Raw genomic sequence first — 12791 nt, 5'->3', positions numbered from 1 at the left:
ATAAAGTCAATAGTGTGCCAACAACAGCAATAAACCTATAAAAACTGTCACGAAACAACCTATGTGGGCATGACCGGTTGAATTCGATGGCCTAACATAGCGACCCTACGAAAGTGCCCACTGCCCTGAGCAGCAACGCTGGACGCTGCACAAACCGCAGACCTGCAAGCATCACGTATGGTCAAGCCGCATCGGCACGGGTATCACTATCGCCGTCGCTCTCGGCTGCCATGCGGCTGTCAACCCGCAAAAATACTTGTTGACGCAGGGCAACAAAAAGCAATAATGCGAGGAAAACAGTGCGAACTCGCGGCAGGCATGAAAATATGCGAAAATGCGCGTAAACATTTGTACAACAATAAAACCCAAAATGAAACTGAAACTATAAACAACGAAAGCGTTCAACATTCAAATTACAAAAAGAAAAACATAAAAACACCATCACCAACGTTGGCTTTGTGGTTGGTGATTGACTGTCACAAATTATTGGCAACACACGTCATTTGTTTTTGTAGCCCTTTCATTTGTTGTTGTCGCGCATTAACTGACAGACTGACATAGTGACAGTTCGAGTTGAAGTTTTTGTTTTTTATGTTTTATTTATTATTTATTTGTTTTTGCTGTTGTACCTGTGTTACATAAATTAACGCAAGACCAAATAGGCGTTAATAGACCTTCGAGATATCGACCAGCCAGCCAGCCCAAAGTAGTAAAAGGGCATCGCGGCTGGCCACTTGGGTATGCCATAGAGCAAATGTGCTATAAGTGACAGTTGGCAGCAGCGGAGCACCGAGTTGTTACGCTGTTGGCGTTGTGTTGACAGTAAATACCCGCGTCTCAAGCGTGCAGCAATTGCGTCGCGCATTTTGTCACATATGCATACTAAGTTTGCATTATTAATATGAGTTTAAATAAAAATATAATTTACTGTAATATGTAAATCGCATTGTCAATAATATTATTGATTATTTACACCTCAAAAAGTGAACAACGCTTCAAGTTATGCTTTATTTCTTTTAAGGTCATCTACCTTTCCACTTAGCGTTTATTCCACATATACATATAATTAATATTGGTATTAGGTATTATCCCAATTGACAATTTATCAAAGAAATTATAAACATTTTTAAAAGAGAATCTATACTAAAATCCTGCATTATTTTAGACTGCCCTTTATCACGAACACAAGTATGGTATTTAAAGGGCACAAAAAGTGCAGTGAAATTCCTGAAGTCATCGAAAAGTTTCCCATGGTCCACCTCTCCTCCACTCCACTTCTATTAATGACGATAACATAGAAAACTTTGAAGAAACGGTTCTTGAAAATAGTTGTGTTGGTATGAGAGCGATAGCTGAGGATCTCAACAACTTTTTTCGATTAATGTTTTGGGTATGAAGCGTGTCAAAGCAAGACTTGAACCAAAATACATGAATTCTAGCTTGATTCTGACTGATTTTTTGTCCAAACACGAGATGAGAGTCGTCACTTAGCCCCGCTTAGCTAGATTTGGCTCCTTGTGATATTTTTCCTTTTTTCGAAAGTGAAAAATTCTCTTCTGCGAACAATACGGGACGAGTTACACGAGATTCTCCATTGTTTCTCTAGTGCCTTGCTCTAGACATTTGCTGCAGTGTTCTCGGTCTGATACGAACATAAAAAATGCTTTATTCATCTTGGAAGCCATTTTTATCGTTTATTATCGGATTGGTCCGAGTTAAATTTAATCTTGTGTGTACGTAAATAATTTGGAGCGTTTAAGTAAAAATGTAAAATGCTTTCCACGGTTGACAGCTGTCAAATCAACTGTCATAATAAACACATTGTTTGACATTCATATTTAGTATATCTAAGCAAATTGATATGTCTTTTATTGAATCCAGATAAAGTTATGTTAGTAGATGGGGTAGTTCGCATTTCGAAACTAGCTACAACTGACTGGTATGACTTCTGCATTTAGTGCGTAAAGGACTACCAAAATTGAATCAAAATTATCGGAAGAACTCTATTTATCGGTGGTTCCTGCTGAAAGTTAGCTAAAAAGCAGTTTACTTTAATATTATGTCAATACATTGAAAACGCATCTTCTCCATCCAAAATCGGGATGTTCACGTAAATACTATTGTAGAACAACAATTCTTTTCATTCATATAAAAAGGATCCAAGGGTTAAAAATGGTAAGGAATATGCAGTGAGTTTTGTTTGGAATCTTAAAGAATAATTGTTTTCTCTAAAAGTTAACTTTGCGTCAGCTGATTGAAACGTCAAAATTTGACAGCTTGGTATGCTTTAATCATTTCGATCGCAGTGATATCATTACTTACGACATTCGCTTCGAACATATGGTATAAGTAAATTGAGTCATAACTTTCCTAGTATTCTACCTGTTCTGACTTCTACAACTATTTGGAATGGTTTGAGTCTTTGCTAAGCACTCACTCCCCTCACCTCATTTCCCCACCTATCTTCCGAATACGTAAACCTACCCACATGTTTTCCTCAGACACTTGCGCTTCTTTTTTATTGCTTCCTTCGCATAGACTTGTTTTGTTAACTTGCTCAAGGTCAATTGAGTAATGTTCTGTCAATTTTAATTTTTTATAAATATTTTTTTTTTGGGTGAGGGCATGCTGTTCTACACATACTACCGCACTGCGCTACAATTCGCCAATTCCAACGCCGCATTGTTTTCCTGGACTGTGGCAGCTAATGGAAAGGGGAAAAAATCGGATATTCAATTTTGCGCGCACTCACAGCGCTCAAAACAAAGTAAAATAAATTGTGGATGGCACACGAAGCGCAAAAGCAAAAACAAAAAAAAACTTGCGCCCAAACGCAAGTAGCGTGCGTTCCTTTTTGAGACTGACCGCTACGAAGCGCTGTGTGCCGCCGCCGCACAAATAAGTCAAGGCAGCCGCTTGTATGGCACTAAGCAGCGTGCGTTATGTGCGCGCGTTGTTTTTGTTGCTTATTATTATTATTTTTTGTGTGCGCTACGGCAAGCGGCATGTTTGCTGCGTACTTTTATATTTAATAGCAAATTGAAATTATATTAATCATATTTACTTTGTAGGCAGTAGTTTTTTTTTTAATATTTATTTTTGAATTTTTGCTGCTCAATCATTCGCCTCCAATAATGTCAACCACATAAAAATACGCGGTGGCAGGTGGGTGGCGGTGGCGCGCTTGTCTAACTGTCGCGCATGCGCTCTTTAAGGAATTGCGCTGACTGTGCGACGGCCTCACCAATTTCAATGGATTGCCATAGCCGTCATCAGTGTCGCTACGCGCGCCCTCCATAATGGGTAGCTCCATTCTGTGCGCTAGCAGCGCATAGCAATATTCATACGTCAGCGCTTGCGTATGCCCCCAATGGGTGGATAGATAATGGCTGGTGACGGTGAGCGCGCTAAACTCTGATGGCGGTGGCTGTTGAGCCCGATGAATTTGTGTGTGCGCGCCGCCTGTCGTCGTTTGTGATTTCTAGCGTATGCGTTCGCGCTGAAGGTTGTGGCTCCGACGCCTGTGTCCGCTTGCCAGTGCACATCGCATTCTCGTGCGCGCCAGTCCGTTTCGATGTGGCTTGCAGCGTTTTCAGTTCCAAATTCCAACAGGAATGTCGCACACAAGCTACGCCTGAACGCGCTGTCCGCCCGCCAATCAACTGCGACGCATTGATTTGCGTATTTCGTCTACCTGCCAAAGACACTAACAACAACAATAATAACAACAACAACAAAACTAATATTAACGACAACAACATTGCTCTTCTATATTAAATACGCGTCAAATTAAGTTGACGCGTTGTCAATATCATTTGAATTTCTAGTGTTTGCGCGCTCGCCACTGCGTCTACTTTCTCGTTCGTCTAGTCAGTCGGAGTACTTAGTCAATCAAGCTGGCTGGCAAACGGCGGACGATAGTTAATAAATTATTAAGCAAACACTTGTAGCTTTTACAAAAATTAAGAACGCTTAATAATCGCGCGCGTGCTTGCTGTTCGTCGGCGTTTTTCGGTTAGATCATTCGAAAGTGTTATCAACGTTTTAGTTGCTGCATCTTCGGGTAGTAATCTCAACGCTCTCAAAAACACACATCACACAATCAGCAGTGGCGTTGCAATAATAAATTCTACTATCTTCAGCGCTAATCTTGCAAATCTAAATTTAGAAAAAATCTATATAGAAGTGTCTATTAAGTGCTCGCCAAGATAGCTGTTTAATTACGCTCAGTGAATTTGCAATTGCGCCACATTTGCATAGCTAATTATTGGCAGCTTGCATGCGCGCGCGCTTAGCGCTCGTCAACCAACCACACCCTGCCATCAGTTTTCAGCATTTCTTTACAAGCGCTCATGTGCATTAAGTGAATTATTTATAATAAAAATTAATAATGCAAATGTTCACGTACTTAATTTGTGGTGTGTGAAATGTTTGTGCTGTAAATAAAAGTCGCGACTTCGATACGAATTCATCATTGGCGCTCTCTCTGAGCCGTTTTTTGAGTGCGCGCTACTTGTTGCATTCCGATGTTATGATGGGGCCGATGGATGCGGTTTTGAGTTGTTTTTGCAGCATGTGTCAGTCACCATGTCGTAGGTGTGTGTGTGTATATGTGCTCATATTACTTAAGTGTGTTTGCATTTATATAAGTTTGCCGCTAATTATTGGGTGTCACACATTGGGCGGAAGCGTGTTATTTTTTTATTTATCGTTTCGCGTTTGCGCTGTTGCTGTAGTCTAGCCAAAAATAGCGCTCAACAGCGGCTGAGCGTGGTTTTGAAAATAATGTCATAATGGCAGTGTTGAAATTGTTGGCAACGTTATAAAAAAATTCGCGGGTGTTTGGTGAAATCGGCATAGACAGCGGTCTAACTTAGTTTTGATTATGTAATGCTTTTGAGATGTCTTAAATTTTCTGGAGAAAGTTTTTCTATTGCATTTTTAATGCTAGCACATTTAACTACTTGACTAAAACCCAGAAGGAAAAGTCGGAGATCCCATAAATGTTTAGCGTGCCGAGCTGAGTCGATTTAGCTGCCTCCGCTTGTCTGTCAGTCCCTCTGTAGAACTCACTCAATGCGCACAAGTTCCTCCATTTTCGAGATATCGTTATTTTCTCTCAAAACCGCCGATTGTGGACTACTATAGCATAAAACCATACAAACTGACCGATCAAAATCGAGTCCCTGCATGGAAAACTTTTTTATTTTATAAAATATCATCCCAATAATTTGCAGGAGTAATTATTCCAGGTAACGGTACGTTAGCTAAATAATCTGGTAGGCGATACCAGATGGGGTTCAGTTGATGGGTCCAAGAGGAGTAGTCAACCGAAATTTAATAGACTCTGAGGCCTCACTATCGATACCTCCTCCAGTGTATCAACCGTGAAAACCCCAGATGTCTTGTGAATACGAGACAAGTGCACAAGAGATGCTCCATTGTTTCCCTGGTGCCCTACAATCCTGCGAACGCGTATCGCCACCAGTCAGTGACCAGTTAGTATTCCTATCATGTTCCTACAGTCTCTTCTAGCTAGTCTTCTTCTTCTTAATTGGCGTAGACACCGCTTACGCGATTATAGCCGAGTTAACAACAGCGCGCCAGTCGTTTCTCCTTTTCGCTACGTGGTGCCAATTGGATATTCCAAGCGTAGCCAGGTCCTTCTCCACTTGGTCCTTCCAACGGAGTGGAGGTCTTCCTCTTCCTCTGCTTCCCCCGGCGGGTACAGCGTCGAATACTTTCAGAGCTGGAGTGTTTTCGTCCATCCGGACTACAAGACCCAGCCAGCGTAGCCGCTGTCTTTTAATTCGCTGAACTATTCGATGTCGTCGTATATCTCGTACAGCTCATCGTTCCATCGAATGCGATATTCGCCGTGGCCAACGCGCAAAGGACCATAAATCTTTCGCAGAACTTCTAGCTAGTACCAATAGAAATTTTGTGTACTTCCGATCTACCGTTTTGCATATGACTTTTGCAGTTTTGTATCCAGGTCGCTCGTTTCATCAGGTTTCGATTTTCTTTATCATGCTTCAATGCAATCTTGATCCCGTTTTTGAATGTTAGCCGTACACCATTCTTGGCAATCTTCCCCATTATTTCATTGCCTTTAGTGCCTTTGAAGCCTGGCACACAGTAGAAGTGAAGCTCCTTGCTTCCTGCAACACTTTCCACTGCTGCCCTGCTTCCCAAAACACTCCTGGCCGATATGCAGTACGAGATTACTGCATTGATTGCTGCTTGACTGTCTACGTAGATGTTGACTCTGGAATTGTCTGCAGGTCCATCGCGGCTTTCGCAATAGCAAATCATGTAGACGATGTTTGCCCAGCCGCCATTACCCACCTATGCAACGGTATAATCTTCGAACAATATTTTAAGATCGGACCACTGTTGCATTTACATTTTTATTTGTGAAAAGTATTACTGCATCGGTTGTTTCCATTGTTTTACATTCAGATTACATACAGTTAATAGGTGACCATACCAATTCTTCAGGGCCCAAAATATCATAATGATATTATTTATCTTTACCAAAGCTTCAACCGTTTGGAAGTACTTTTCCTAAACATTTCTTTCTTACCGATCCAAAGGCTAATCACCGTACAGGACTTTGCCTCCTCCTGTTAATTTGACCCGTTCCGAAGACGATCGAGCTGTTCCCACGACAGTCGGATCTACGTAACCGAAACGGACCCGGATTCTTTATGACGTTTTCTCGACTTTCTGTTAAGTGACTTCGATTAATTTTAACCGTTTCGACGACAATCGGTCCGTTTCAACGACAGTCGGGTTTTTGTAACCGGAACGTACCCGGATATTTTTTATCACGTTTCCTCGACTTTCCGCCGACATTACATTTTAACCGTTCCCACGACGGTCGGGCAGTTGTCACGATAGTCGGGTCCAAGTAACCGGAACGGACCCGCATTTTTATCCGGTCAAGGACTAGCAACTCGGTAGAACTTTGCCCCTACAAAAACAACAATATCAACCACAGTTAATTTTGCTCATTTCCCCAGAGCCTAAATAATCGCTACAACAACAAATTGACTTTGAGAAATATTACGTCGGTTAACTTAAACTTTTTAAGACCAAATAATTTTTCACTGAATTCGTGGTGCAAAATTTGGCTGAGTTTTTTTTATAAGTGGCAACTCTATCATATTTAGACGCATGTACATATGTATATGTATACCGAAAAACCGCTTTCAATATTAATTTATTAATATACATGTATAATATATGTATGTATATATGTACATATATTCATTACGTAAACTTTATAAGCTTACTTTTTCTTCAAAAATTTCACACTAATCTCATTTGCATTTATTTTATTTCATTTGCAGCTCCCAACCGCCGCCCAATTTGACAGTATTATCCCGACAACAACAACAACAACAACATCAACTCTATCACACACAATCAGCTGCAGCGGTCGCAGCCAATTCCGCCTTCTATGCGCCCGCTTCGGGTGTCGGCGCCGTTGACACCAGCGAATTGATGATACGCCTACGTGAATCGATCAAGCAAAAAGAGGAATTCCTTAAATCACCGCTGCCACATACGCACGCCACGCTGCACAGCGTACCCGCTGTGAGCAACACCGCCCAACAGCATTTCTTCCCGCCGCACACACCACCGTCGGGCAGCCCGCAATTGTCTATGGTGTCGACGACATCGACATCGGCCGGTTCATCAGTGCTGAGCAGCATAGGTGGCGGCGGCGGGCCGCGTGGTCAGGTGCGTACACACGTTAAGCAACCACTCTCGGCGACATCCTCATCGGCGTCGAGCACGCGTGAGCTGTTGCCCGCCAACGTCAGTGCAATTGAAATGCATCAATACTACGGCAGTGTCAGCAGCAGTGGCAATGTAGCCAAAAACCACGTTGCGACCACTAGTGGTAGTGGTGGTGGTGGTGTTGGCAGCGTCGGTGGCAACTATATTAGCATGGAGAGTGCTATGAGTCGTGGCAGTGTGTTGAATGCGGCGACAAGTGTGAGTGTGAGCGCTGGTGGCGTACGTGCTGTCGGCGTTGAAACGGCGGCCTTGCGACAAGCAGCTGGCAATGGCAGCGCAAGCAGTCGGCCGAGCAACAACAATGGCATGGGTGATAAATATGTAAAGGATTTGGATTATTTAGAAACCCTGCAGGAGACTGGGGTCACCAATAAAGTGTAAGTTGTCTTGGCTTAAGCCATTTTTCATGTACTGTATCCATATTTTTCATACAAATTTATTTATTACATTTTCCTACACATTCATTTTCATTCCAGCTTCGAACGCAAGCTCGTCTCTCATCTCGCCAAAGGCTTTGATCCCTTCCAACCGCTCTCCATCAACACAAGTGCCTGTGTTGAGCCTAGCGCCACCACAGCAGCAGCTGGCAATGTGGTGCTGATAAAGAAACCCACAGTGCTGTACGAATCGCTGCAACATCATCCGTTGCATCAGCTACAGGTACAACAACTGCAACAGACACAGCAAGCGCAGACGTCACACGCGCCAATGCAATTGTCGAAGTTGCAACAGCATCAGCTACAACAACAACACCAACACGGTAGTGTGGTGGACGGTGTGCAGTATAGTCGCATGGAGATCCACAAGGCCAGTTTGGCTACGACTACCATCGATCATGCGCCGCCTAATAGTGAGTTATATACATACATATTTTATTTTCCTATCTTAACTTTATTTTGAAAGCTATTGAGCAGACGAGTAGCGCGTTTTGAAGACTTGCTACGTACATATTATAACCCGAACTGTGTATATTCCGTTTGCCACAAAGTTTGTAATACCCAATAGAAAACTTCGGGGGCTCTACAAAGTATGTTTATATATATATATATGTATATTAGATTGACGAGCTAATTCAATTTGGCCACGCCCGTCTGTCTGTCCGTCCGCTTCAATTCTTAAACCGTTGATATCGGACGAATATAGCATATAGCCGTTTTGTAAACTTAACGATCAAGGTCAAGTCCTTATATGGAACACCGAAATCTCTGAATAAAATTGCTCAAATCGGTCCAAAAGAGCATATATAGCAGGGTTTGTACGGAAAGTCAAAGAACTGAGTCGATTTAAAAAAATATATTGAACCAATCGTTACAATTCTTTAAAAAATTTTAAAATAGGCTCCTTCTGCGTCGATGCAGTGCTGCCAGCGCGATTTCCAAGCATTGAAGGCGTCATGGAAGGCATTCTCCGGAATAGCCTTGAGAGCTGAGGTTGATGCTGCTTGGATCCCCTCTGTCGTCTCAAAATGCTTGCCTTTCATTGACCTATTCAGGCAAGGAACCAAAAAAGGCCTGGGGGCCACATCTGGACTCTAGGGCGGCTGCGGAATTGTTGGGATGCCGGGCTTGGTTAGGTAGCTAGGTAGTTCACAAGTTTTGATCGTCAGTGGGCACTTTTGGGACATTCTTCGCGCTCCATCAAATCACAGATTTTGATAAATTTAACATCTGGGCAATTAAACGAATACTTAGTCGAAACTCAAACTCAAACAAATAAACTCAAAACTTTGCGCACACGAGACACATTGTCGGTGTTTGTCGAGGTCGCAGGTCTCCCAGCACGGTCTTCATCAGCTACCTCTTCTCGGCCCTGGTGGCCTGGTGCCACCGAAACACACCACTTCTTGCTAAAGCAGCATCTTGGTAAGCCCGCTTTATCATCTACAACGTCTGTTTGTCCTGACTCTCCAGGTTGGAGACAACTGACCACCCGCTCGTTCGTTAGCTAAGAACGCCCTTTACCTAATCCAGTCGGTGCGCTCTGACGCTCCGAAGTACAGTTGCGGCAGAAAAAAATCTGTCCTATTACTTTCCGGACAAACCCTGTATTCCGTATAAATTGATCGATCATAAACCAGTCTTTGTCAAATATCGTAAAGATAAAGACAATAGAACAAATTGTTCACATCGGACCAATTCAGTATATACTACATAGTTGCCATTCAAACGAACCAATCAAAAGATAATGGATTCAGTAAAACATACCCCAAATAATTTTGAGGAATGCTGCCAAGCTGGCAGCCCTTGGTTGGACAAAAACCTGGGTCCGTTGCGGATCTTTTCATCAACTGTCGCGAGAATCGACTATTTGTTGAGCTATTAACGCTCAATTACAACTCATCACAACAATCCGTAACCCTCGACAACATAAAAACTGAGACTCAGACTTTTGAACAGAGTCTTGGATTAGCTCTTTACCGTCGCTAAAAAAAATCTCCGAAAAAACAACAACAGTGATGGTCTTGTGTACTCGAACGTGACCATTCTCTCTCTACAATATTCTGCTATGCGTAACTTGAGCATAATTGTCTGAAAAGCTCTTTATTTAAGCTCGATTGTTGGACTTAACTTCAATTAGCTTATAAAGTAATCAATTATTAAGCATTACTGCAATCGTATAACTATTTCATTAGCAATTGAAGTTGCTTAATAAGCCTCATATTAGTTGCTTTTATCGCTTGCCTTCTGTTTACTTGCACAAACAGTGCACTCTTTTTTGCTTACACCGAAACTCGTTTGCCTCGTCGTAAAATAGAAGAAAAACGGCTTAGTACCTGCAAATATATATATTTTGTTGCTCTTTTTCCGCCGTATTTTCGCAGAATACACTGGCAAATTACCGGAAGCTCTTGGATCAACAACAACAACAACAGTTGCGGTGGCTGAACCGAAACCGGCACTCACTGATATCGCCGAAAGCAACGAGGTGGTCGTGGTGCCAGCAAGCAGCCAAGGTAAGTTGCTCTCGCGCTCACAACACTTTTGTTTATAATACACAGCGGTGTATTGATTGCGTTGGAAAACCAGCTGCATGCAATCGAACTCACTTCCGTTTTGCTGCTGCTGTTTTTCCACTCATCTATTTATATTTCTATTTCTATTTCGAATTGACCACCACACATCATCTTTCGTTATCTTTCTCAACAAACAGTGGCCACAACTACTGGCACTTCCTCGGCGGATGGGTGCAGCGGTGCTGCTGTGGTGCGTCGCTTTAAGCCGATGTCCTCGTTTGACGATAGCAAACCGATGCGTCGCATTTCATATCTACGCGCCACTAACAATGAAACCGATTACTCAGCCTCGGACACATCCACTACATCGTTAACTGGTTTGAATAGCAGCAGTGCGATTGGCATTGGAGCACCGCCACTCATTGAGGTGACATCCAAACAATCGTCACTCGATGATGATGATGTTGACGATGACGATCCTACATATGACGTGGTGGCCGGCGATGAACGCATACAAATGCAAACCCCGGCCGAATTGATGGCGGCCACGGCGCAGGAGCAGTTGGTGGAGCAGCAGCAACAGCATTTGAAAGATAGAGCTAGTGTCACTGCAGAGGCGGCTATTGTGGCGGCAGTGACGGCCGCAGGTGTTGGTGGCGGTGCTGCAGCGGCTTTAAGTGAAAGTAGACGCGAATCGGCGAATAGTGAAATACGAAATAGGTGTGTATAAACCCCGCGTGTACTCGCGTTGGTATTGGTAGATGTGCACTGTGTTGTGCCGTGTGTTTTGTGATTGATTTACTAATTACTTAACGCGTGAAAATACGTACACGTACATAGTGATAGGCATATATGTATGTGTGTATGCATATCTTTGTACATAGCTGTACATTTAATAAATCAAAACAGGCATGCCATTTAACGTTTTATTTTATCACTTATTTGCAGCGTTCACATTGACGATGTAATCGCAGACATAAATGGCAAATTGGAGACAAAGGATGTGGCTACCGAAATGGAAGTGTTCGAAACTGAAATGGAGATTAAGTCGTCGTGCATCAATGGAAAGGTGTGTATGGAATTTTAATACGAAATACTTTCTTTTATTAGCAATATAAAAACCGTATCGTTTATTATATAAAATCATTATATATAATAATATTTATAAATAATGTATAATATTTATAATTTATTTCTCTATCTTTCTATTTTGCAAATTATATTCGAAATTAAATTGTTGAATGTATGAAAATCGCGCAAACCGAATTGACGAAACATTTTTTTTTTCAGTCCGGTTCAAATTTGATCACATGTACTGTGTATGAAGTTTATTCAATAATTTAGTTATTTTTATTGACTTTCGCTTGTTTTGTTTACCATTTAGTAATCATCAAAAATGTCTGTGGTCTATCGTTGTCCTGAAGGAAGACGAAGCTTTTTCTGTTGATCACTTCTGGCCGTATTTTTTTGGATTGGTTGCTTCAATCTCATCAGTTGTTGACAGTAAAATGTAGTATCAATCGTTTGACTAAGCTGGAGTAGCTCATAGTGGATGATTCCTTTCCAATCCCACCAAACGCTCAGCATAACCTTTCAATGCTTAAATTCTGGGTTTGTGACCATTTGTTGAGCTTCACCACGCTTGGACCATGATCGTTTTCGCACATTATTGTCGTATTTGATCCACTTTTTGTGTCCTGTTACCATTCGCTTCAGAAATGTTTCGATTTCATTTCGTTTCAGCAAAAAACCGCAGATGTTAATTCGGTCCATTAAATTTTTCACAGACAATTCATTTGGTACCCAAACATCGAGCTTTTTTTTTGTAGTCAGCCTTTTTTAAATGGTTCAAAACCGTTTGCTGATGAACGTTAAGTTCCTTAGCGATGTTATGGCTGTTTATGTGACCGTCCTGGTCAGTTTTTTCCATAATTTCAACGACTTTTTCAACAATAGGTCGACCAGAGCCAGGTGCATCTTTCACATCAAAATTTCCAGAACGGAAGTGAGCGAACCATGGTTGTGATAC

At 42.0% G+C, this 12791-nt stretch overlaps 1 protein-coding gene across 4 annotated transcripts in view; it reads left to right on the top strand.

Moving 5' to 3' along the window:
• Positions 1-12791, top strand: part of LOC120773705 (serine-rich adhesin for platelets) — a 121368-nt gene that overhangs the window by 103370 nt on the left and 5207 nt on the right. For 3 of the 4 annotated variants that reach the window (XM_040102739.1, XM_040102740.1, XM_040102743.1), the window contains 5 exons: positions 7356-8186; positions 8286-8659; positions 10631-10762; positions 10960-11482; positions 11711-11831. In XM_040102739.1, the coding sequence (XP_039958673.1) occupies positions 7356-8186; positions 8286-8659; positions 10631-10762; positions 10960-11482; positions 11711-11831 (1981 nt within the window). Of the gene's footprint in view, positions 1-4496; positions 4597-7355; positions 8187-8285; positions 8660-10630; positions 10763-10959; positions 11483-11710; positions 11832-12791 lie in introns of those variants that run through there. The other variant, XM_040102742.1, reaches the window with a different exon arrangement.

Source organism: Bactrocera tryoni, chromosome 4, assembly GCF_016617805.1.
Source record: "Bactrocera tryoni isolate S06 chromosome 4, CSIRO_BtryS06_freeze2, whole genome shotgun sequence".
Taxonomy (NCBI): Eukaryota; Metazoa; Arthropoda; class Insecta; order Diptera; family Tephritidae; genus Bactrocera; species Bactrocera tryoni.
The sequence above is the reverse complement of the archived record's forward strand: the minus strand, read 5'-3'. Positions and strand labels throughout refer to the sequence as shown.